Source organism: Emys orbicularis, chromosome 23 (assembly GCF_028017835.1).
Source record: "Emys orbicularis isolate rEmyOrb1 chromosome 23, rEmyOrb1.hap1, whole genome shotgun sequence".
NCBI classification, from domain to species: domain Eukaryota; kingdom Metazoa; phylum Chordata; order Testudines; family Emydidae; genus Emys; species Emys orbicularis.
In genome coordinates this window covers 3,698,680-3,723,746 of record NC_088705.1, presented here as the reverse complement: position 1 = coordinate 3,723,746, position 25,067 = coordinate 3,698,680, and the positions used below count along the sequence as shown (strand labels likewise).

Sequence of the window (25,067 nt, the reverse complement as noted above, 5' to 3'; positions counted from 1 at the left end):
CTGGGTATAACTGGCTGGGATCTAGGCAGATGGAATTCTGTGAATACACACCCACTATAAAGTTGTCACAGATCTCTCCAACAAAATAAATAAATAATAACTACTCCATCTGTATCACTGTAGAGGAAAAAACAGTCCGGGGACTGGGTCAGGATGTTCATACAAAATCCAACATCTTTACCTTTAAGGGTGAAGTACCACTGCAATGCTATGGAGAAATGTACACTTACAAAAATAAGATTTCCAAGCAAATAAGCGAACCCTTGCTTCAACAGGAAAATAAGGAGGAATCCAACAGAAAGCCATGTGAACAGCCTAGTAGCTATGCTAGTGACTTAAAGGGGATCAAAGAAGTCCTGATTTGTGGTCATAATCAATACAGGGGTTAAGCTTTATTCAAATACTGTTTTCTATCTAGTGCTTTATATTTTTAGTCTCTCTCAGAAATTTTGTTAAACTATTAAGATTCATTTCTAACCACTTATTTTAGCTTTTTTCTTTATTTCTCTGGGGACTGCAGAACTCTCTCCCTGCCTGTATTGATATTTTTGCTGAATAACTATATTGTATATTCTTACCTGGATTCAGAAGAATGAGAGGTTTAAGACTTAATTTTTGGCATCAATTTATCTTGGCATGGAGTCACATTTAAGACTGCATATTGCTACATATATCCAGGGGATGTCACTTTACAGCCAAAACACCAGGTGTCTTCACTCTGGTTCACGTATGCTATACTTTATTAGATCACATTGAAAAGAAGCAGCACACACTACAGAATTGTAATTATTAGATTCTTACCTTAGAAGCAATGAATCCTGATATCCCTTATATCTTAATCTGGGATTGCAATTTGTTTATGCATCCATCTTCCAAACATATACACACCTATGTAACTTTTATGCATGTGAGTAGTCCACTGAGTTTAACGAGTCTACTTATGTGAGTAAAGATACTCATGGACATAAATGTTTGCAGGATTGAAGCCTTACTGTGTAAATTAATGTAGAATACAACGCAAAATGCATCCCAAGTATTTAATGACCAAACTATTAGTGATACCACCCAATTCCCAAGCAATCACTTGCCAGCCAAATTCTGAGTGACATCCCATGATTATTATTGATCCATCTCTTTGTGTTAACTGTTAGCTGCTGGGTATTAATCAATCATTAACACTAGTAAGAAAAACTATTACACTTACCAGAGCACTGTAACCCTGCACAAAAAATAGCTATTCTCATTAACATGTGAGTATATTGAGGAGTAACCAAAGTTCAAATTTGGAATGGTTTTTAGTATAATTTTAATTTCTTCAAAACATCTGAAGATCTAATGAAGCTCATTAATTAATACAATTTGCTCTGCAGCAGGAGGTTATATAGGCTGCATTTAGGTTAAACAAATACCCTCCTTGGGGGCATAACGTAGGGCTTGGAGAGGTAGAAGAAGGAAATTCCCACATGAAGAGCTTTGGGGCTGGAACTATGGGTTATGAAACAGTAGAGGAGCATGAGGAAGATGTTCACAGAGAGTTTGAAAGAAATGGTGTTGTATATTTCCAGACTGTGGGTAAGTTTTGTGTTTATTAAATTCTAAGAAGGAAAGTGGATGGTAGACAGTTTCTGTAAGGGGGACTAAAGTAAATGTTTCTGAAAGTAGGTGAGGTTTTTGTCTCTTAAAAATGGATATGTATTTACTCAGATCCTTGATCTCCTATTCTACATGGCTACAAAAATGATTAGGGGTATGGAGTAGCTTCCATAAGAGCAGAGATTAAGAAGACTGTGACTGTTCATCTTAGAAAAGAGATGAGTAGGCAGTGGAGGGTATAATAGAAGTCTATAAAATCATGAATGGGATAGAGAAAGTGAATAGGGAAGTGTTACCCCTTCACATAACACAAAAACCAGGGGTCACCCAATGACATGAGTAGGCAGCAGGTTTAAAACAAACATAAACAAGTACTTCTTCGCACAATGTACAGTCAACCTGTGGAACTCATTGCCAGGGGATGTGATGGCCAAAAGTCTAAGTGGGTTAAAAAAATAATTAGATAAGTTAATGGGGGATTGGTCCATCCTTGACTGTTAGCCAAGATGCTGAGGGACGCAACCCCATGCTCTGGGTGTCCCTAAACTTCTAATTGCCAGAAGTTGAAACTGGATGACAGGGGTTGGATGACTCAAAATTGCTCTATACTGTTCATTCCCTCTGAAACATTGGGCACTGTCGGAAGAAAGGATGATGTGCTAGATGGACCATTGGTCAGACTTAGTATAGCTGTTCTTATATTACCTTTAGTGAGTGAGGATCCTAGAAAATCATAGCTCTGCAAAGATGTGACTAGGGATAGGTTTACATTGCTTATGTGCACCTAAAACCAAATTTGTATTGTATGTCATTCAGAAAGTCAACTGGAAAGAGCTAGTTGGGTAGCTGCAAAGGAACTTTCATTATTTCCTGTGAAAATTCTAGAGCAACTGGTAATGGCCTATCGTATAGGTTCCAGAGTAGTTGAAGCCATGTTATAATAAATCAAAAACTAAAGTAGGAGAGGTATTAGAGTTTAAACCAATCTCTATTAGGGATTAGGATGAGCTCTTCAAGGAGGGCAGATTATCCCAGTTCTGTCTTCTGTGGGGTTTTTTTGTGCCTATCTTTGAAGCATCTGATACTGGCCAGTGTGCAAGATGGTACAGGACTAGATGGTTCATGGGTCTCAGCCACTATGGCAATTTCTATGGATTCACAAACTTTTTCATCGTGCAGACTATATCTTAATAGACAGTGTGTCTCGGATTTCCCTCCTGTTCACAATCACGCGATCTCTGTGGCAGCTGTTTATATGAAAAACTAGTATTAGGAAAGTATGTATGCATTAAATTCTAAAATGAGAACAGGCACCATGTGCTCAACTAGTTATCTGGGCCAGTGGTCTGTACATCACAGGTTGAGAACTGCCATTCTATGGAATGGGACACTGAAAAGCCAAGTGTGCAAGGACTGGAAAGGGCAGGAAAATCCTGCTTTTCTGTACAGGGGGAGAAGGATGATACAGTAGGTAAGGCATTCACCGAAAACTTGGGGAAACCTGGTTTCAATTTCCCACTCCATCACATGCTTCCTGTGGACTGTGGGTAAATCACTTAGCCTCTCTGTGCCTCAGTTCCTAATCTGTAAAATTATATAAATAAATACAATAGCACTTCCCTACCTCACAGGGGTATTGTGAGGATAAATACATTAAAGATTGTGATGGTGCACATAAAGTACCTAAGATGGAAACATGGCACGAAGGGACCCAGTTGATTCAGACCAACGAAATCAATAGAAAAGCAATCATTAATTTTAAAAGAAATTCCAGAGATGTTTTTGGTTAAGATGTTACCTGTTGCTCACTACTCTGGCACAGAGTGTTGTGCCAGCACATGACAACCAGAAAATGAGTGCCAATGCAAATGAAACTGACCCGGACTTTTAAGTGCCAAAGCTGAGGGATGCTAAAAGTGATCCACATCATTTATGACCCAGTTCATTTTATTTCAGTTTTGATAACCTAAGATGTTAACAAGGTGAGGTCTTAAAAAAAAATAAATCAATTTTCAACATGAGCTGTTCCCCCACTCCCCCCAAAAAAAGTTTGGGGCAATTGGGGGGATGAAGCTTTCCAGTGTGTGCGCCCAGGGCGTGGGGAGGTACTTGTGGAAAGGTATTTTTTGGAAGAAGTGTATTTGGGGAGGAGGTGGGTTTTGAAGAGGTATTTTGGGTAGGGTGGTTTGGCGATATTTGGGGGGGGGTGAGTTTTATGGGAGGGGCATTTGTTTTTTGCAGAAGGTGGGTTTTAGGGCAGGGGTATTTAGTGGAGGGGTTTGGGAGGGTTGGGTTTTAGGGAGGAGGGGGCATTTGGGTTTTGTGAGGAGGGATTATTTGGGTCTGGGGTGGGCACTGGGGGATAGGTAGGGTTTGGGGAGGGGGTATTTAGTGGAGGGGTTTTGTGGGGAGGGGTTATTTGGGTCTGGGGGGTCGGGGTGGTGGGTTTTGGGTTCTGGGGAGCAGGCCGCAATTCAGTGCACCGGGCCCCCCCAGTTGCCCGTCTGGGCTCGCTGCCGGGTTTAAAAGGCCAGAGGAGGGGCCGGGGACGCGCGCACACGCACGCGCAGAGGACGCTCGCCGGCCCAGGTGACGGCGTGCGCGCCCCCGCGCGGCGGGAAGAGGGCGGGGCGAGCGCGAGCCCGGGAAGGCCGCTGGGTTGGCCTCCGAACCCTGCTTCTCCAGCGGCGCGCGCGACCCCGACCGCGAAAGGGGGGTTTCGCGCGCGTCCCCGCGGCGGCTTCGGGGGCGCGCTCCCGGACCCGCGCCGGTTCCTGCTCGGGCTCGGTGGCACCGCAGAGGGGATTGTTTGTGCCGCCGCCGCCGCCAGGAGCCACCCGCGCCCGGCCCCGCTCCCCCCAGCCCCGCCTCGCTCCACTCCCGCCCCCACCTCCACTCCCACCCCAGTTCCCGGTACCGACCCCACCCGCAGCCAACATTCCCGAGATCAAGCGATACGCGGCGGCGGCGGGGCCGGGGGCGGCGGGGCCCGGGGCGGCCGCGGCCGGGGGAGACCGCAGCGAGGCCGCCGCCGCCGCCATGGAGGCGCTGGGACCCGGTGAGCGGCGGGGTGCCCGGGGGTGGGGTGAGCCCCGGCTCCCTGGGGGTCCTGGTGCGGGGGGGGTCTCTCCTGGGGGTGACTTCTGCCTGGGGGGGGTAACTTCCTCCACTGGGGGGGGGTGACTAGCTCCTGGGGGGGTAACTTCCTCCATGGGGGGGGCGGGGCTGGCTCCTGAAGGTGGTGATGTCCTCCTCTGGGAGGTTGGGGGCTCCCAGGTGACAGGGGGTGGAGGGTTGGGTGGTCCCCAGGTGTGTGGTGCTGGGGGGGGGGGGCTTGGCTTCTTCCTGGAGCAGTGGGTGTGGGGGGTGATTCCTGGTGACACTGGGTCCTGAGGAGGTTGGGGGCTTGGCTTCCTTTGCTTCAGGGGGTGCCCAGCCCCCTGGTGGGGGAGAGCCCAGGTTGAGCTGGGTGCTGGTGTGTACCCTTAGTCAGAGGCCTGTCGCCCTTGCCCTCTCTCCCATCAGCCCTCTCTCCAGGCCCCACATGTTATGGGGCCCTATCGGACTAGGGACGTGTAGCTCTTTATTTGATGATCTCCTTGCTCTTCTCAAGAGTAGTTTAAATGCATGAGGGAGGGGAAAGGAAGTTGTTTCGGCCTCCTGAGTCCAGGCGGTCTGGCACCTGATGCCAACAAACTGTGTGCTGTGCTTTAAATCCAGTTATGTTTTATGTGTCGGGTGTATTCTGATATTGAGTAAAGACATTGGACGTATTACTAGCAGTGACTGATTCATAGGTGGGCGAAGGAACCCATGAAAATTTCCATTCCCCCTCTAAGTTCTGCCCACGGTAACTTTCCAGCCAGAGTATTTTCACCTTCTCTAAATGTTTTTTGCTGCAGCGTGTTTAATAATTTGCTAACTATATTGCAATGTGTGGTTAACCCTGTCTGCAGCTCTTAGGCCTTTCACAAATCAGTGATACTTTCTGTTCTATACTGTTCAGTTGAGTATTTCCTAAGAAATATATAGTTGGGTTTTTTTTCTAATAAGAATAGGTGAGGCCATGCTATTAAAAATGCCCTGAATGTAGTGACGGTTTCATTCCACTGCTACATTTGTAAGTAACAAATTGGGATATGGTTGTGGGAGGTTATTGCCTGGTCAGTGTAGAGGTCTCTCTGGCAGAGGTGATACTGACACGAAACCAGACTAAGTGTATCTCAGCGAGCTGTCACTTTTAAAGAGGAACTTAAGTAGGTTGCTAAACTTTACCAGCAGATTCACTATACACTCAAAACTTTCTGCATGACAGACAGGCCACTCAGTCTGCTATAGGAGTTTTTCTACTTAGACATACTACAATATGATTTGACTTCTTAAAAATGTAGATGAGTTAGTGTGGAATACAGCCTTAGCCAAGGAAGTGACTTGATGTGAAAGAGGAGCAGTAGGGTGATAGGTTTGAAAATTGGCATACACAGTACATTATGGTTGCAAATAAATTGCATGATGTCATAAAAACATGCCTAACTTTTGAAGGTGGACCATTGTAGAAAGAGTTTTGACTAAATCTTGACTTACCTGGTCATTAAAACAAAAGCTGTTGGTATATGACGAAATGTCACCTTTTATTGGATGCGGAACTTGGTGAGTATTGTCACATAAGATAATGGTTAAAGATTAAAATGTGTGCAAGAGGTATTTCTTGACCGAAGAATGTATATCTACACCTAGGTTCTAGAATACCTGTCCTAGCAAGTTGATATTTTCAGGAACTCTGCAAAATCTACAGCAATAAGTTATTGATCTGAAGACCAAATCTACCCTCATTAATTCCACGTCCTGGGAGATGTTTTGAAAGATCACTGTTATAGGTGTTACTTTGAATGTTTACAGTCTGTTAATCAATGTGTGATGCAGTATAAATTCACACATTTCCAAGAGGTCCTCTTTCATTTGTGTCAAACTGCTTCCCCTCGGAGGTACCTTGGTTATAGGCTGTTAACACATGGCAGGAAAACTAGAGCAAGTGTGGGATACAAATATTTCATCCTAGTGAAGTTGAATGGACAAAATTAAAATTATGGAAACAAATTATATAAATTGTAGTGAAGCCCTGGTTTCAGATGGACAATAGCATTTAATTTACTACTTTGTATCAGAAAGAATAAGAATGATTATAAAGAGAAGATGTACAGTAATATTAACCTCCTTTCTTGACGACAAATGTCTGGAATTGTTTCGATTCCTAATTTACAAAACTTGCAAATACTGAAGAAGGTAAATGGGTAACTATAGTTGGTCATTTAATCTCTTTTAGCAGGTCAGTGCCCACAAAAGCTATACTGCTTCAGACTAATTAGCACAGGATTAATGGATCATCTCTCTAGTATCCAAACAAGCACAGCAAACTTTGATTGCCCTCGATGATTCATGCTTTTTAACTTTTTAAAAATGAAACTGTATCCTACGACAAGCTGTCCTTAAATTAAAATAAATAAAAATATTTATACAGGTGCAGTGCCAATGGTGCACATGGCGTGTTTGATATCTAGTAAGACAAACTCTGTGCCTCAAGGAAGCTGGTGTGCTGTTCTCCTCAACTTTGGAGAATTGGTATATCAAACGGACTACATCTACTTGGAGTATCACCCTCTAAGTACTTTAGCACTTAAAATATTTTAGTGTTAATAGTCAAACAATCTATAAATAAAAATTTAGTAATTTAGTGGAGACTTAGAAGTCTTCCTATAAAACAAAGGTATATGGCTTCTTGGGATTTAGTCTTGCATGCAGAAGTTTATTGCTGCATTTCTAAGGCTTCCCGGCATGTCTATTTTCCTCCCCACCCCCTGGGATAAATTCAGACCCTCTGTTTGTCAGCCCTTTGACTGAAAGGGACACTGTCAGCTTAAAATTTTGTCAGGTGAAAAAAGCTTTTAAAGCAGCTTCAGTTATTAAATTTCTCCTAAGTTATCCTACCAGTTTTTGTGGCTTTAAAGTCATGCTTTTTATTTTTCAAACATTTTTCTCTCCTTTGTTGCTATGCAAAAGACTCAAGCAGGGAAAGCTGCCTACACAAGGGGAATCGTGAAATTGTGACTACACAGAATGCTGTCAAATGCACAAAATAAACTGAAAAAAATATTTTTTTAATTCAGTCACTTCAGTTCAAGTGTTTAAACAATAGTGAGTTTTTAAAAAATCAGACACATTTGACTTTCCAATAAGCGTTCCTTTAAATTATGTAACATTCCAGTTCTAACTTATATCTTTGAGGAAACTGGCAAAACATGACATTGGCTAATTTGAGTTCAAATATGTCTTCCTTCTTGAAGCCTCTGCAAATTTTCTCAGTAGAAATAATTAAAACCCAGATTTTTATGAGCAACTGTAACCAGTTCTATTAACAAGACATGGATGTCTTTACACTAATAATTTTGTTGAAAACATTTTACTCTTACTGTTTCTCTTCCTTTAGGGGAAACTGTCCTCCTCACTCCCATCTTTGTGTTGGAATTTGAAATTGGCCTGAGCTTTGTTTACATTGAATCGCATTTCCCGGTTAGCATGTAAACAGCATAGCATTTTTGTGGTAGTGGAAACCACAATATTTTTTGTCAGTCCTATATAAAAAAGGTATTTTTAATTTATATTATAGAATAAAAAACTCTTCACCAATTCCAGATACTATCAATTTTCAGATAAAAATTGGACCTCTAATCACTTGATCATGCCAAGAATCCATCATTAAATCCTGACTCTGAGCATAATACATGGAAGCCTGTAATGGACTTAATAATAACTCTCTATTATTCACTAATGATACTATACGCGGTGATGAGTGTATATATAGTATACAAAAGACTAAATTCCATCACAGGGCTTTGACTTCATAAATTGTGTTTACAAAAGTAGATTTCTTACATACATTACTGCTGTAATTAGTTTGTGTTTTGGGTACATGATTCTGTTCTTCATGAAAATCATTTAGAACTGTTAAAAGGCGATGGAGCCACTAAGGAGCACTTTCATTTGTAAATCTTGCAACCTGGGCAAGGCACTTCAGACTTTGTTCCCTCATCTGTCATAAGGAGCCTTCAGTTGAATTACAGTCCTATCTCCAGTTGGGAGGACATTGTGTTACATGATCATTTATTATCTCAAACTTTTTTCTTTGACTTTCACAGGGCCCCCAGCCAGCCTCTTCCAGCCGCCCCGCCGCCCCGGCCTGGGAACTGTTGGGAAACCCATCCGTCTCTTAGCCAATCATTTTCAGGTGCAGATCCCTAAAATTGATGTTTATCACTATGATGTAGATATCAAACCAGAAAAGCGGCCCCGACGAGTGAACAGGTAAGGATGGCTTAATAAACACTAAAGCAGCCTCAGTTTAAGGAAACTCTACTTTTTAGCAGTTCTCCAGCTGCTGTCAAGTATAGTTTTATATATGCGATGTAGGTAATAGTTGCCAATTTAGGGCTCCTAGGTGCTGTGGAAAAACAAATTGTATCCTATTCTCAGAGAAAGCTGTATTCAAAGCTTTTACAGTTGGCCTGTAGATGTAGAAAACATTGACAAATATGTTGTAGGAACAATCCTACACTGGTCTCCCAGTGGGCCAAATAGTTTTTTCTGTCTATAATTTAACTAATGGTGGAATTTTGGTAGAAGCCATTTGTTCTTTGGATCACATTTTTGTTCTCCATTCTGCACGTGTGTTTGCCCTGTGTCTCTGTTCAGGGGCAAAGGGGCTGCTGGCAACTTGGGTAGGTGCAGAATCAGGTGCATTGTTGTCTCTGATAGCAACCGGTTTCAGGCTTGAGTCCAGTTATGGCCAATCATAACAACTTTGCTAATGCATCACTGAATTTGCCTATTCTTCAAACTAATCTATTGAACAATGCCATTCCTCTTTAGGGAGGTGGTAGATACTATGGTGAGACACTTCAAGATGCAGATATTTGGTGATCGGCAGCCAGGATATGATGGCAAAAGGAACATGTACACTGCACACCCATTGCCTATTGGGAGAGATAGGGTAAGTGTTGTAGTAGACAGCTTTAATCTTCCAGTGACGTGTTGCCGTACCAACACTGCAATACCATGTATCGTTTATGAAGTGTGCTGGGATAAAAGGTGCAATAGAAAGAAACCTTACAGTTAGTAGTATTTGAAAACCAAGGGGCAATAGGAATTGTATGAAATCCAAGGATCTGGGTTCTTCAGTGGACTCTTTTCCAGGAGCTCTTGTGTTTGTGAACTTGGCCTCGACAGTGTAAATCAACACACTGTGGTCTGGAGGCTGCTAAGACAGATCACACTTCTTGGTGTAAATTTTTCTCAAAAAGGTTGTTAAAACCAGTTAAAGAGCAATACTGTTAGCTGCTTGACTGTTTGAATTGTACTTTGCAGCAAATGTGCTGTTCTGGTTCGATTGGATTTGTTTAGGCAAGTCCTAACATAGGAAAGGAGTGCCAGGGGGCCAATATGCTCTAGCACCAGCTAAACTAGTTGCTGCCAGGCCTGGTTTTAAAGTTCAGAACCAAAACAAAGAACAGTTTTCTACACTAGAATCTCAATTTTCCCCCCATCTACTTGAAAACAAAGGCTTCTGTAACTCACTTCCTCTCTACAGACGTATGGTCTCATAGTACAAATCATTAGTTATACATGTTAATTTACTTATGCTAGCAATTTACTCATGTAAATTTACTTGAGTAAATCCAAGGCAAGAAACATTTTCATTAAAACTGAAAATTTGAGTAGAATCATTAGGTTCTCTTAATATTCGGTTTTCTAAGACTTTCAACAGAAGATCAACTTGTCTGCCTGATGGTGTGATTTATTTTATGGTCGTACCCAAAGTCCTAAACTTGGAGTGGAGCACAGTTCTGCTAGGTGCTATCCAAAGACGCAGGAAGACAGTCAACATCCCCAAATGCTTAATCAGAACAGACTAAAACACACTTTAAAAGCAAAGAGTAGTGGGGAAACATGACATACAAGCAAACTGATCAGGCTGATGAGACACGTGACTTGTTCTAGTTCCTATTTTTAAATACATTTTTATTAATGGTGGCAGAGGTATAGAGAAGGGAAAGAGCAGAAGCAAGTGAGGTAAATAGGAACAAGGGAGGAGGGGGAAGGAAGTTGAGCACAGAGTGTAATGTAGCATTTATGGATCAACAGTTACCAGATATTTCAGATGCTTCCTTTTGTTTCTCACAACAATGTCAAGGAAGTTAGTGGGCCTCTTTAAATTGACTCTTTCTGAGGATAAACATTAACAAACTGTCACCTTCCAGTCAAGCCTTATGTTTACAACTCCGTAATTTTCAACTGAAATATTTTAGTGTGTCCTAGTTTTTAATAGTATGTTGGTAGATAGAAATATATACCAAAACTTCCAGATTTGGGTGAAATCTGTGTAGATACTCAGTTTTCTGGAGAAAATAACCCTACTTTACTCTCTGTTCTGAGGACCAGATTACTGGTGGCACACTGCCACGTGAGGGAGACCCTGTAGACTAATGGTGGAAGAGAGTACTTTTCAAGTAGAGTGCTCAACTTCTGGGGAGGAACACTTTGCATCCCTCATAGATCTTTGATTCCCTTGGTGATTAATTGTGGTGTTGACTGGTTCCCGAGGAAGTTCAGTGCATTGACTTGAAGACTAGAGGTTAACATACCTTTACTGTGTTGTTATGAACACAAACCAGCCTCTTCCTATCAATTCTTTGGGACAAAAAGTGCATGACTAATCATAGCTCTCTTCTTAAGTGCTTTGGTGTCACCATATTAACCTCCAGCTGAAGATAATGGCTAATACAAACAGAACCTCAGAGCAGATTCTTGGTGTGACTAAATTACCAGGTTTCAAACTTCTCTATGCAACTACTCTTGTTTGCTGTAGAATTCCCTTAAATTATTACATCCTACTTGAGAAATCACCTGTAGACTCAAAGCAAGTCCATGAGAATGAGTGTTGCTTAGTGTTGTGCTAGGATATTGAGTCTGTTAATTTATGTTTGTGCTGCATCTGCTCTGATTGTTTAGGTGGATATGGAGGTGACGCTCCCAGGTGAGGGAAAGGACCAGACGTTTAAAGTGTCTATTCAGTGGGTGTCAGTGGTCAGCCTTCAGCTGCTTCTGGAAGCTCTGGCAGGGCATTTGAATGAAGTTCCTGAAGACTCTGTACAGGCACTTGATGTAATCACACGGCACCTTCCCTCCATGAGGTGGGTACTTTTGATTGCAGGTTTCCTAATCAGTCTCAGCTTGAATCAATCGGTTAAAGTGGTGCCTATTTGCCATTGCTCCAAACTTAAACTATACTGCTGCAAAAGGGGTGAAGGGATCTGTTGTGCGATTATTTTTTGTTATTTTTTAATACATTTTTGATACATGCGTTAGAAGAAATATGGTCTGCCCCATGGGACCTACATATATTAGGACTTGAACTTTTGGGAACCCAGGGAATACAATGAAAGAAAGAATCTAAGTGTTAACTCTTCCTGTTTCATCAGGTACACCCCTGTGGGCCGTTCCTTCTTCTCTCCTCCTGAAGGTTACTACCACCCTCTGGGAGGAGGCAGGGAGGTTTGGTTTGGATTCCATCAGTCGGTCAGGCCTGCCATGTGGAACATGATGCTCAATATTGATGGTATGCAAGAACTTCTGTTTTTAATGGCATAAGAAAGTTCCTTCTCCCCCTACCTTCACCTCCTCTAGATTAAATATCCTGTCTTTCTGTTCTTAGTATCGGCAACTGCTTTCTATCGTGCCCAGCCTATCATTGAGTTCATGTGTGAGGTCCTGGACATTCAGAACATCAATGAACAGACCAAGCCTCTTACAGACTCCCAGCGTGTTAAGTTTACCAAAGAAATCCGAGGTAAATGCATAGTTTAAAAACTGCTGGTGCAAAGTATTGGAAGCCTGTGGGCGTATTAAATTGTGCTACCAGAGTTCACAGGCTGCAGACCCTGGAAACTGGCTTATTCCTTGTCACTCATCTTTCCCAGTTGAAAGTAAATCTTAGAGGTGGTAATAGGTTGACTGTGTCTGATTTTTATTTTGGTGGCTTTTGTCTTGGGTTTTCAGGTCTAAAAGTAGAGGTTACCCACTGTGGCCAGATGAAGAGAAAATATAGAGTTTGCAATGTTACCAGGCGACCAGCGAGCCATCAGACGTATGTACACAATATCTTCTATAAAGTGAAAGCTATTGGAGATGCTAAGTGCCTTATTTCTACAAGGGTAGCTGGCTCAGGAGTCAAAATATCCATATGGCTTTTAAAAGAACTCTTAATGTTATGAGACTGATTGGAACAATGACCGTGGATTTGGGCTACAACTGTACTTTCTCCACAAGATGAATAATTAAAGAGATGCCTTGGCTTTTAAAATGTGTCTCTAAAGCCATAATTTTTTAACTTGGCTTCAAGTCCAATGCCCACTGAGAAACTATTTTATACATACGTTTACATAAAGAGAAATAATAACTATAGAAAATGGGCATTTTCAGGGCTTTCAAATATATGCTCCATATCACTTTTTAAAAAGAATTAACCACTTCATTGTGAAGCGTAATCAAAGCAGTGCATTTTTTTTATAGGTTCCCTCTGCAGCTGGAAAATGGACAGGCTATGGAGTGTACAGTAGCTCAGTATTTTAAGCAAAAGTACAGTCTGCAGCTGAAGTATCCTCACCTTCCGTGTCTCCAAGTGGGACAGGAACAGAAACACACTTATTTACCACTTGAGGTAAAGGAGTCTGGTAACTTTTAACTGGCACTGCCTTGTGACTTACACCCCTTGTTTCAGAGGCAATAAACCATCCCTAATTCTGTTGCTGTGTAGGTATGTAACATTGTGGCAGGCCAACGATGTATCAAGAAGCTAACAGACAATCAGACATCAACTATGATAAAGGCAACTGCAAGGTCGGCACCAGACAGACAGGAAGAAATCAGCAGACTTGTGAGTAGCTGTAGTTCAGCTTTATGGAAAATAGTCGTAAGACTTTTCCCTTTCCCTTCAAATGTTTTTTGATAGAAAATTTTCAAGTTGTGTGTATCACGTTTTTTTCACCATAGATGGGTTTTGTGTATATCTTTCAAATGGTTTCCATTGGAAAATTGTAGCAAAATCCATAGAATTTCTGATCCCTTTAAGGTACCTCTGTGAATAAGCAAACTAGCCAAGAATAGAAGAAACGGAAGAGACTTTTTTTCTCTTTTAATATAAGCCAGTGGGCCCCAAACTTTTCCGCTCTCACCCTCCCCTTAGCAGTAATAGAATGTGTCTGTGCCCCACCTCCCCATGCCAGGAGTGGAGTCATGGCCAGGCTGGGAGCAGGGGCCACAGCTGCGGGCAGGGCCGGGGCAGAGCGGGGCTAGGTGGCACTCCCTCTCAGCCCCCTCATGGGGGCTGGTACGGGCCCTGCCAAACACCCCTGGACATTTCTCGATGCGCCCCACAGTTTGGAGACCACTGATATAAGGGGATATGGCTTGAGCCACTCTGTGCTTATTGTTCTAATAACAACCACCTGAAATACTATGTATGGTTATAATGATGATCTCCAGGTGAAGAGCAACAGTATGGTAGGTGGACCGGATCCGTATCTGAAGGAGTTTGGCATTGTGGTCCATAACGAAATGACAGAGTTAACAGGCAGAGTATTGCCAGCGCCGATGCTGCAGTATGGAGGCCGGGTGAGTTCTTGGTATCTATTGTAAAATAGCTTGTTGTTAGAATCAGACTTATGAAGCATTGGTGGGTATTTTGTAATTTAAAAGTTCATTTCTACACAAACCTATAGAGAATACTGTTCACTGCCTTATCAACCTGATCATAGTTTTTAATTTTTAAGTTGTCTTTGTCTTTATTTAGAACAAGACTGTAGCTACACCAAACCAGGGTGTTTGGGACATGAGAGGGAAACAGTTCTACGCTGGCATTGAGATTAAAGTTTGGGCTGTTGCCTGCTTTGCACCTCAAAAACAGTGCAGAGAAGACTTGCTCAAGTGAGTATCTTTGTGCTACCAGCAGTTATGATAGAACATGCACCACACTAGGATGGTATAGATAATATTGAGCCCTGCCTTAGTGCAAGGAACCGGACTAGATGACCTATTGAGATCTCTTCTAGTCCTACATTTCTATGATAACTTGATGTGAACACATCTAACACAGTAAAAGCAGGAAATCCTTGCCTTTAGTAGCTTAAATATTTGCAATGTGAAGGTGGGGAATAACCAAGTCTGTAACCTGAATTGGTAAACTGTTAAACTAGGAAAAGGATTAAGGTGCTCATATTGCTGTTGAAATGCTATCTTTGGAGAAGACGACAACCGTGTCTACCTCTGCTTTTTTCCTCTCACTGCCTGCATTTGGCCTGTGTTTCTCTTCTGATGACTGGTCCCTTTGTTTTCCTGACTTGCTCCTCATGCTTGATCAGCTTCCCAATCAACATGTACTCCTTCCCTCTCCTCCAAATAACCTACAAAAGTTCTAAGTATCATCTTGGTTCATATCCATACAGGCTTTCAGGTGGTGTACTCTTGATGCCAGAGAGTCCGAGTTAGGCTATCCTTCATGTTGTAAAGCACTGTAGTAGTGCAGAGAGCGGGATGTACTTATTGAGCTATTCAGTGTTTGTGTAATGTTCTACTGAACTCACTTCTTACACAGTTCAAATTTATTTATTTTTAGATATAAACGAAATGGATTATTAACATTGTGTAGCTAAACCAGACTGTTAAATGTTTAGTACCGTTAATATATATGGTACTTTACAGAACATAGAATAGACATTGTCCTTTGTTTTCTCTGTTAATATTACACGGAAGCACTACATTTTTGAGGGTTTTGGTGCTTCATTTTAGGGATTCAGGAGGGGAAGGGAGATCACTAGAAATGTCAAACTGTTTCGGATTGGATTGTTAGAGAGGACTGGCTTAAAACTGCAAAAGCAAGGAAGCTGAGTATCTGGAGAACCTTGCTTGACTAACTGTATTTGCAGTATTTCAGTGGTTTCAGACAATGGCTACTTTAAATGTATGTGCTGGAGTATTTCTGCTCATGAGATCTGTGCAATATAAGGGTCCAGTGGAGTTGGTCATGTTGGGGGTGGATTTAAGATAGCTACTTACCTACTTCTGCAATACACAAAATGAACACAACTAAATGTTTAATGAGTCTGATCCTTTGGTAATGTTGAACTCTCTCTCCTTTGCTTGGTACAGACAGGTGTTTGAGGCATTACATCTCCATTAATGCACTTATAATAGTAATTCCTTGTCCTTGTGTACATTCTATATTTCATGTGCTTATCGGTTCTGTGCGCAATGACGCAGGGTTAGCTGATTTTGGAACAATAACTGAATTTCCTGTATGTGCATTTTAATTGTAACTAATTATTGCATTAAGTTGCTATTTAACTTCTTGCTGCAGTTTCAGTTTACAGAAGTCATTTCCTGTCTTAAACTGTTGGAGATAGTATTGCTTTGGGCTGTTTAATAATCACTGAGTTTTAGTGGTGGGTGTAGTGATTTGATGATAAAGGAAAGTCCCACCAAATAAACTGTGGCTTTTGTTAATTTGAGACTCAAATGTGACTGTCTGCATGCAAAACTCCTGTTGACGTCAGAGCGTTACCTGTGTGTAAGGACTTCAGGATAAGCCTCATTATTGCTAAGCCAAATTTCTTCAGTCATGCCAGAGGCACCTGTCCTAGATGAAGAATCTATGGCTGGTTCAGGTTTCTAAAATTGTGCTCATGTAACTCATGTGGCTGACAGGACATTTGAACAATTGCAGTGTGTGAAGACATGAAAAGTTTCTCTTCAGTCAAAACTAGAACTGTGCTAGTGAAAGTCTAAGTTGGGTATAATTTAAAGAGAATTTTAGCAGTATAAAACTGACCATTCAATGGAATAATGTAGAAGATAACGTGCCCAGTTGCCAGAGGACTGAAATGACTGAAACTGTGTGGACTGATTTGCCAAAAGCTAGTACTTCATTTGTTTTATAGGAGTTTCACAGACCAGCTGCGCAAGATCTCCAAGGATGCGGGGATGCCAATCCAAGGCCAGCCATGTTTCTGTAAATACGCACAAGGCGCAGACAGCGTGGAGCCGATGTTCAAACACTTGAAGTTGACCTATGTTGGTCTGCAGCTCATAGTAGTGATCCTGCCTGGAAAGACACCTGTGTATGGTATGGAAAGGAGATTATAAAGTTAACTCACTGTACATCATCTGTACTTAAAGGTGCATAATGATGAGATGGGTAAAGAGTAGCAATGCCTTTTTCTGTGATGGGTTTTTTCTAGAGGTTGGTTAATATCTCACTACTTTTGTACAGATATAGTTACAAAGAGTGGACTCTCATTCACTGTTGAATCTTGACCTACTTTTCAAATGTCTTACAAGGGGGAGGTAGGGGAGCATTGATGCTTCTGATAATCAGAATCACCTTGCTTTTCTGTTGCAGCTGAGGTTAAGCGTGTTGGTGACACTCTCTTAGGAATGGCCACGCAGTGTGTTCAGGTGAAGAATGTGGTAAAAACCTCACCCCAAACTCTGTCCAATCTTTGTCTGAAGATAAATGCAAAGCTTGGAGGGATCAACAATGTGCTTGTACCTCATCAAAGGTTAGATCAAATTTAAAGCTTTAATGAAGGCCTAACTTAGCAGGCAAAATGATTATTTTGGTCTGCTTTTTAATAACTAAAACGGTACCTTTCCAAACAGTGGGTGGGTTAGAAATCTTCTATAGATGTTGATGCTTTTGTATTAAATGGGACAAATGATCTTGCCTTCTGTTTTAGAACTGAAGCTGCACAACACGCTATTTTATACATTGTACCTTAGGATAAAGCCTGCCTCAGGTTTCAGACTTGTCCAGCAATGTGGCTGAAAAGGAGACAAAGGGTTGGAGTAAAATAAAATGAAAAGATGGGAGAGCTCTAAAGTTCTCAAGTCCCATCAGCGTTGGTCTTCTATTAGCACATGACCATTTTCTGAATTGCATTGGGAATTGTCACCCGTCTCATGACTACATGTTTTCACGTCTACTTCTATAACCAATAATGTATAGTAAACTGTCTAGACATACAGTTTGATGGATGACTACATCCAAAATTGTCCTGAAGCAAGAAACCTATTTTTCTTGCTGCTTGGTTACATATGGAGCACCTAGTCAAAGTGGCTATGATTCCTGATCAGACACCTGTTGTCTTTATCACAGACATCACTTAGCTCTGTAGTAAACTGTAAAGCCTGTTCTATTGCTCATTTCCACTAACCTCCCTGAATAACCCCCACTCCCTTCGTCTGTCCATTCCTGCTTCTGTGTCCTGATCCTTCCACCTTCCCTTCCAAGTATCGCCTTAAAAACACACTTCTTCTGTGAGGCCTGTAAACACTAGTTCTTCCCTTCTTGTGGTGCTCTTCTAATAAGTGAGAGAAAGTGGGGAGGTGAGTGAAATTGTGGCATATTAAACGTCAACTTTCAGCCACCTGCACCTCCTCCCCCCACACCCCCTTTTTTCTTTTTTGGTGCTTCCCTTTCCACTTCCCTTGTCTGTTCTCTCTAGATTGCAAGCTGTTTGGGGGCAGGGACTCTTCTGTATAAAATACCTGGCAAGTTTTCAGTTCTTAAGGATATTTCAGATCTACTTGTCTAATCTTTCCTTGTCAGATGACTTGCTACGTTTAACTCTTTTCCTTCCTTGCTTTTTGACTAAGCCTTCTTTAAATTGAACAGGCCCTCTGTGTTCCAGCAACCAGTCATCTTCCTGGGAGCAGATGTCACTCACCCTCCAGCTGGGGATGGAAAGAAGCCGTCCATTGCTGCTGTGGTAGGCAGTATGGACGGCCACCCTAGTCGCTACTGTGCTACAGTGCGTGTGCAGACCTCCCGTCAGGAGACTTCCCAGGAGTTGCTGTACAGTCAGGAAGTGATCCAGGACCTGACTAACATGGTACGAGAGCTGCTGATCCAGTTCTACAAATCTACTCGCTTCAAGCCCACACGGATCATTTACTACAGAGGAGGAGTTTCAGAGGGACAGATGAAACAGGTATTTTCTAATGACATTTCTTTGGGATTCAATGAAGTCTTGCCATTGAGAATCTAAATGGTCTTGGCAAATGAACCCTACTGGAGGGGAGACTCCTTAATGGATGGCACCCTGGCACACAGGGCAGCCTGAACTCGCCTTTATCTACATCAGCTGTTTAGATGAAGATTCTTACAAACATTTCTGCTCAGAGAGTGGCTTGATGGTGCTAAGCTTCTGTTTTGAAACACCTAGACCCTGTAGAACCAGAGGCTTGAGTCTTGTGAACATCAAGACAGCCCTTTGTACAGTACTTGGGAAAGGTAGACTGAGTGCAGGTGATCAGATCTGGAAGCCTTTGGGGTGAGAGACTCTCGACAAGAGGTCTTGTCTGCTCCATGCGGGTGCTAAAAATCCAGTCCTGCTTTCTGGAGGAGCTGGGTTTGCTCTGGGTTACTCAAGGTTAAAGTTCTCCTCCTTTCCATTGTGAATGAAATATTGTGGCTAATAGGTTGCCACCCTCCACCCCAGAGATGGCTCTGTTAGTGAGGCTGTTTTATAGCTATATAAATACACTATCGGATCCTTTTGGGGGTGAATGTAAATGTAAGGTAAATTAGTTGATCAATTCATACCTTTAAACTCTACAAGTTTTTTTTTTTTTTTTTTTTAAATCCTATTTAATGTAAGTCTCTAGAAATTTAAGGTAAGAATGAGGCTTCTTAATCAAATGGGAAGGACAAGGATTTTTTTTAGCAATCTTCATATAAGCAACATTTTTAAATTTTCCTTTTGTTTTCCCCCTCAGGTGTGCACACAATGAATTGTGCTTTGAATTGTACTGTTGTGAAATTACATCTGTTCAGAGAAACCAATGAGAATACTGTCCTGCATACTGAATTCATCACTTGTACTTCTAGGTAGCTTGGCCAGAATTGATTGCCATCCGGAAGGCCTGTATCAGTTTGGAAGAAGATTATAGACCAGGAATAACCTACATTGTTGTGCAGAAAAGGCATCACACTAGACTCTTCTGTGCTGACAAAACTGAAAGGGCAAGTGATGTTGTTGCGTACACAAGTGGAGGAATTGTGTAGAAACGTGAGAACAGCTGGCTGGGGACGATGTCCAGTTTCCTTACCAGAGTAGCGGAATTATTCTACTCTGCAGTAAGCAGCGTTTCTAAGCAAATCAGGCTCCTGTGGCAGGGTGATCCTTGGCACCAAATTGGGGGGCTGGAAACTTGCCTACTTTGTCTCTAAATATGCGTGAGTCTTGTTCACATCACCAAACTGCCATCTCTTCTCAGGGAAATTCCTGGGCTTAAGATTGCATGCATATTGCAGGTCCCAGGGAGAGGGTCTGAGCAGGGGTAGGGTTGGGAAATTAAACTTTCAGTGACCGCTTGTGATGTGCCTGGATTATCCAGTTTTAGGCCTACTCTCACCTATAGTTATAATAGTGCTACCAGCAGCCCAGTTTAAGTATATACCGACTGGCATGGGCTTTTTCTGGAGCCACATTTTTACTGTTAAAACTGCTCAAGTCTAGGAGGTTAGGTACATAGAGGCGTTTATAGCAAGGTTCCCAGAAAATGACCCGCCACATTGCGAACATTGTTTAATCCTTAGTGTGGAAAAGACCTTAATACTTTCTCACTTTCATGAGCACTACGTTCACTAGAAGCTTAAAATAAGTCCATCCTGGTCACATGCAGAAGTAAATGTACTAATTACAATCTTTTTCCAAACAGGTGGGTAAAAGTGGTAATGTACCAGCAGGGACTACTGTGGACAGCACCATCACACATCCCTCTGAATTTGACTTTTACCTCTGTAGCCATGCAGGAATTCAGGTAATCTTCAATCTGCACTAGACTTGTGCTGTTGGGAGCTGTTGTCACTCACAGATAACAACAGCATCTGTTTACTGTTTGAGCAGACTTGCAGTTCTATCAGTTTTATTTAACACATGAAGAATCAGTGCTAAGATTCTGATCTATCACTTGGATATAAATATCTCTAGAATGAATGATACTGATTCAAGAAGTCTAGAGCTCCATCTGCCTTAGATTTGATATAATCCAGTTAAACATGTATTTGCCTCCTTCACCAGGGTACCAGCCGCCCATCTCACTATCAGGTCTTGTGGGATGACAACTGTTTCACCGCAGATGAATTGCAGCTGCTAACCTACCAGCTGTGTCACACGTATGTCCGCTGTACAAGATCCGTCTCCATTCCAGCTCCTGCATACTATGCCAGGCTGGTAGCATTTAGAGCAAGATATCATCTTGTAGACAAGGATCATGATAGGTAAGGAGTGAAAGGGTTCTGTCTCTTTACAGTAGACTGTTTAACATGTCTAAAAAGATCTGTTTTACTTGTAAGTGAAGAATAAAATCCTGATAACTCTTCTTCCTTTCCCTTTATACCAATCACTGATTTGAACTGGCCTTCTGTGTGAAACAATTTGGTGGGTTCTCAGTCTAGTCCTATCTCAAATAGCAATGTCTGACAGTGTTGAGAGGCTAAGAATTGATTGGAGCATGGAGACTGCTTCCCCCTTCTTGTTAACTGGGATCCCTCCAGTTCAGGGGCAGGCAATTTGGCAGAGCAGTGCTCTGTACCTGCCCTGTGCATAGATAGCAGATGTAGGTCTCCAGGATTGTCAGTCCATCAGTAAAGTCACTAAAACGACATTTTAAAAATTTAGCCTTTCTCAGTAGACTGGATATGCCTCAAAAAGCCAAACTATAAAATGTGGTGGTTAGTTCTTAACTATCCATTTAAATAAAATAGAAATGTGTAACAGCCGTGGGAAGAACTGAAGCTGAGGTCAGAAGAGTCTTTATTACAACAACGCACTTGTGTGTTTTGGTGGTGGGTTTTTTTTTTTAATCATTACTCTTTTTCCATTAGCGCAGTGTGAGCTTTTTTCCAGTCTTCTTCATTATGGAAAAAAAAAATTTTTTATGTAAGTTCGAAAATGTAACTCCAACCATTCTGCCTCCCTGTGCCCTTAAATGGGTTTGTATTAGAGCTACTGCAGCTAAAGCACTGTAGTAGAAAGTTAGGTTTTCCTTCTCTCCAGCTCCTTGTGCGCTTGGGAGGAATCATAAAACTGAGTTTCTGGTGACTCTTGTTCACAAAAGATCCCTTAGTACTTTTCAGGTGGTGCATTTGAGGCAGCATTGGCCAGAAGATGTATAGGTCCAAATGCCAGGAATGCCTCTAATCCAGGTTTAGTGTGGACTCCGTCAGGCTTTGCGCAAGTCACTTCACCTCTGTTTTCCCATCATTACAAAGGAGATACTTCGCTCACAGGTGTTGGTAGGAATTAATTTTGGTGAAGCACTTTGAAATCCTTGGATGAAAGGTGCTGTAGAAGTGGCGATTGTTGGACTAAAATGGGAAAGACTTACGTACACTATACTAATGGAGGGCTCCTCCTTGCACTAATCTGTATGATCAGCTACTGGCCTGAGTTAGTGCTCCAGACCAGACTATCCCTGTAGCCAGAGATCGCAGGTACAGAACCTTGAGAAATGAACTGTTTAAGTGTGTTTGTTTTTGTCCCATTGTACATAGCCCTCTAAATGTGTCTACATCTTTACAGTGCTGAAGGCAGCCACGTTTCAGGACAGAGCAATGGCCGGGATCCCCAGGCTCTGGCAAAGGCAGTGCAAATCCACCATGATACCCAGCATACAATGTATTTTGCCTGAGTCCATCTGGGAAGACGAGGCAGAACCGGCAACCCACGCAGTCCTGAAATGTTTTGAACGCCTACTGCTTATAGCTAGGGCTCAGTTTATTTCAGACTGCGTACTACCAGCAGCTCTGAACAGTCGCACTGAATCTACACTTCACAGCAATGTCTGATGCACCAACACAATTGAGCCATTTGTTTTGTTGTTTTAAGTAATAGAAATTCATGAACTGTCTTTTCTGATGCATTGGACTGAATTTTTACCTCAAAGCGCAAAAGGCCGATCATCCTGAAATTTTTAAAAGACTTGGCATGAAAGATTTTTATTGAATATTTTGCTAGCTATGGTTTTTAAGTTATCTCCTCATCGCACTAGTTTATCAAGATGACTAATTCCCTTTCTTCATGCACTGCTTAGTAAGTATGCATATTATGGCAAAACATTTTACTCCAATTCAATTTAACCATTCTATTGTGTGGGGCCATAGATTTTTTTTTTTTTTTAAATGAAGATTTTAGATTTCACTACTGTAAATGCCTTTTAACAAACATTAACTTTCACAGGCATTGCAGTTTTTTGTCAGTTTTACTATTTCTCTTTTTAATCTCTGCAGACTTGGGCTGCAAAGCAATTGCACTATACTGCGGATTCAGCTAGGTGGTTCTTGTTCTGTGAATGTGTAACATAACCAGATAGTGATGCCTGGCAGCAGGTTTTAATTATGATGGTTACAAATAATACTGCCATGATATGGTAACAAGTACTGAACCATTTCCCCTTCTAAAAATGAGAAAATATTTAAAAAAAAATTAGCTTTTAGATATTTTTCAAACTTTTACAAAAGTGCCCACTTTATGCTGCTGTGTGGTTTGATAAATCTAGGTGATTTTAAAACTTTTCTCATAGAAGGTTTAACTTTGGCAATAAATTTTTTTTTTAAGCCCCCCTGACAGTGTAAAATTCTAGCTGAGGATTGTGCATGAGTTTAACCAACCTTCTTGTGTTGTTTTCTGAACACACAGTTTGGCAGTTTCTGAAACTAATCAGAAAAGACGCACTTCCATGGGTTGTTTTTTAATAATTATTTTTAACTGTTTTATATTCACTGGTGTCCTGTCTACCACTTTTTTTATAAGCTTGGAAATTGGGTGTTATATGTAGGAAAGGCTTGCCAATCTGTACAGTTCTAAGTGTGTTGTGTGACGGTAGCAACCTGAAGACTGGTACCAGCATTTTAATTCTCCCCCCCCCCCCCCCCCAGAAATCTAGGTTGCTCACACAATTGCATTCAACAGCATGTTTAAAAAGTGTAAATCAAATATATTCTGTCCCAGACTAGAAATTAGTTGTTTTTATTTGCTTGGCTTTTTTCAGCTAAAATGTATAAAAAGGAAGAGGGGCTCTGCTTCACTTAATACTTTTGGAACTCACAAACATAGTACATTGAGAATAGATTTCTTTTAGTGTTAACATGAGTTAACACAGACTAAAATCTTATTTTGAGATTCAACATAGCTAACATTACACCACTGCAGAAGCTAAGAGAAGTTTGAAAAGTCACCAGCTATTGCACTGTGGTCTCTGCCATTGGTGTGGGGTTTGCTGCTAAGTATTGTGTTGTTCCCGAGCTTGGAAACCAGCCCTCTCAAAAGCTCAGCAATATGAAATGCTGTTTTTTCCTTCAGTCTTCTAAATAAGCTTGTACATAAAATAAAGTTTACATTTTTAAATGCTGTCTTTCAGTTGTACCTGAGTAACCTGAAGTTTGTCTTCAAGACAGTTTTATAACCTACTTTCAGAGTAGTATGCCTCATTAAAATTAGTTTAAACTTTTTCTGTTGGAAAATGGGACTGAAACAAGCTCTGCTCCTGGTGTGTAGTGTGGACAGGTTTAGATAAGATTCTTTTTAATTTGTTATTCTTTTTTTAAAGAATACCTCACTTGGATAATAATCAGGACATGTGGGTGGGAGACTGACTGCTGCTTCAGCTAGACGGCTGCTTTTCTTAATACTTGTTCAGGGAGAAAACCCTTTTAGAATGAACTTTGACCCAATCTATGGTGAATTTTGGCACCTTGAAGAGAAATTGAGCACCCTTTAGCTTATAGGATCAAAGATCACTGTGGGTTCATGCACTAGGCAAGAATGTGACTGATTAGTCAAGGGTGGATAAGACTGAGATTTAATTTTTACCACCAGATAGATAGATGTCCAGTGCCAAGCACTCCTAGTTCAGATTGAATGAAATGAGAGCCTCTCATCTGCTTGCCTGCAATTAGCCTGAATATTTAACCTCAAACTGTACAGATTATTAGACCTCAGCTAGCTCTGGGAAGCATGGCAAGAACTTTCTAACTCAATCTTGTGTTAGAACATCATAGGACTAAAATACTGGTAAGGGTGCAGTGTTGTCACTTTGAGAGGTAGAGAGAACCGAAGAACATTTTAGATTTAGAATTATTGTCATTGAAGGGTGTGTCTTTTGGGAGGTTATAACTGCAAGATCAAAGTTGCAGCAATATTGTATAGAGTTCTGAAAGCTGAGTGATGAGGTGCAGCTTGATGAGCTGAATTACCCCTTGGGACTGACTGAATCGTTATGCATGTGTCAATCAATGGGAAGATGTGCATTCTGTAGCTGTAGTTCTTAGGGTGTTTGGTTTTTTATAAATAAAGCCTGTTGGC

At 41.5% G+C, this 25,067-nt stretch overlaps 1 protein-coding gene across 2 annotated transcripts; it reads left to right on the top strand.

Annotated features, from left to right (window-relative positions):
• The first annotated feature begins 4,632 nt into the window (after positions 1–4,632).
• LOC135893648 (protein argonaute-4) lies at positions 4,633–22,395 on the top strand. Of its 2 annotated transcripts, XM_065421504.1 has the most exons (18): positions 4,633–4,651; positions 8,787–8,952; positions 9,517–9,637; positions 11,656–11,837; positions 12,126–12,262; positions 12,359–12,493; positions 12,703–12,790; positions 13,216–13,363; positions 13,460–13,579; positions 14,188–14,316; positions 14,495–14,628; positions 16,638–16,822; positions 17,099–17,258; positions 18,374–18,689; positions 19,589–19,723; positions 20,422–20,523; positions 20,784–20,983; positions 22,287–22,395. In XM_065421504.1, the coding sequence occupies exons 1-18, from the start codon at positions 4,633–4,635 to the stop codon at positions 22,393–22,395; spliced, it is 2,586 nt and encodes an 861-aa protein (XP_065277576.1). The 2 variants fall into 2 exon arrangements, with proteins under 2 accessions (XP_065277576.1, XP_065277575.1); XM_065421503.1 differs by lacking the exon at positions 4,633–4,651 and having other exon boundaries at positions 8,744–8,952.
• Positions 22,396–25,067: the final 2,672 nt, after the last annotated feature.

Bases quoted from the DNA above. Each gene is read 5' to 3' on its own strand.
- LOC135893648 (XM_065421503.1), top strand. From the start codon at position 8,744: ATGATCATTTATTATCTCAAACTTTTTTCTTTGACTTTCACAGGGCCC. The intron at 17,259-18,373 runs GTTAGATCAAAT...TAAATTGAACAG, and splicing joins GTGCTTGTACCTCATCAAAG to GCCCTCTGTGTTCCAGCAAC. The intron at 20,524-20,783 runs GTAATCTTCAAT...CTCCTTCACCAG, and splicing joins GTAGCCATGCAGGAATTCAG to GGTACCAGCCGCCCATCTCA.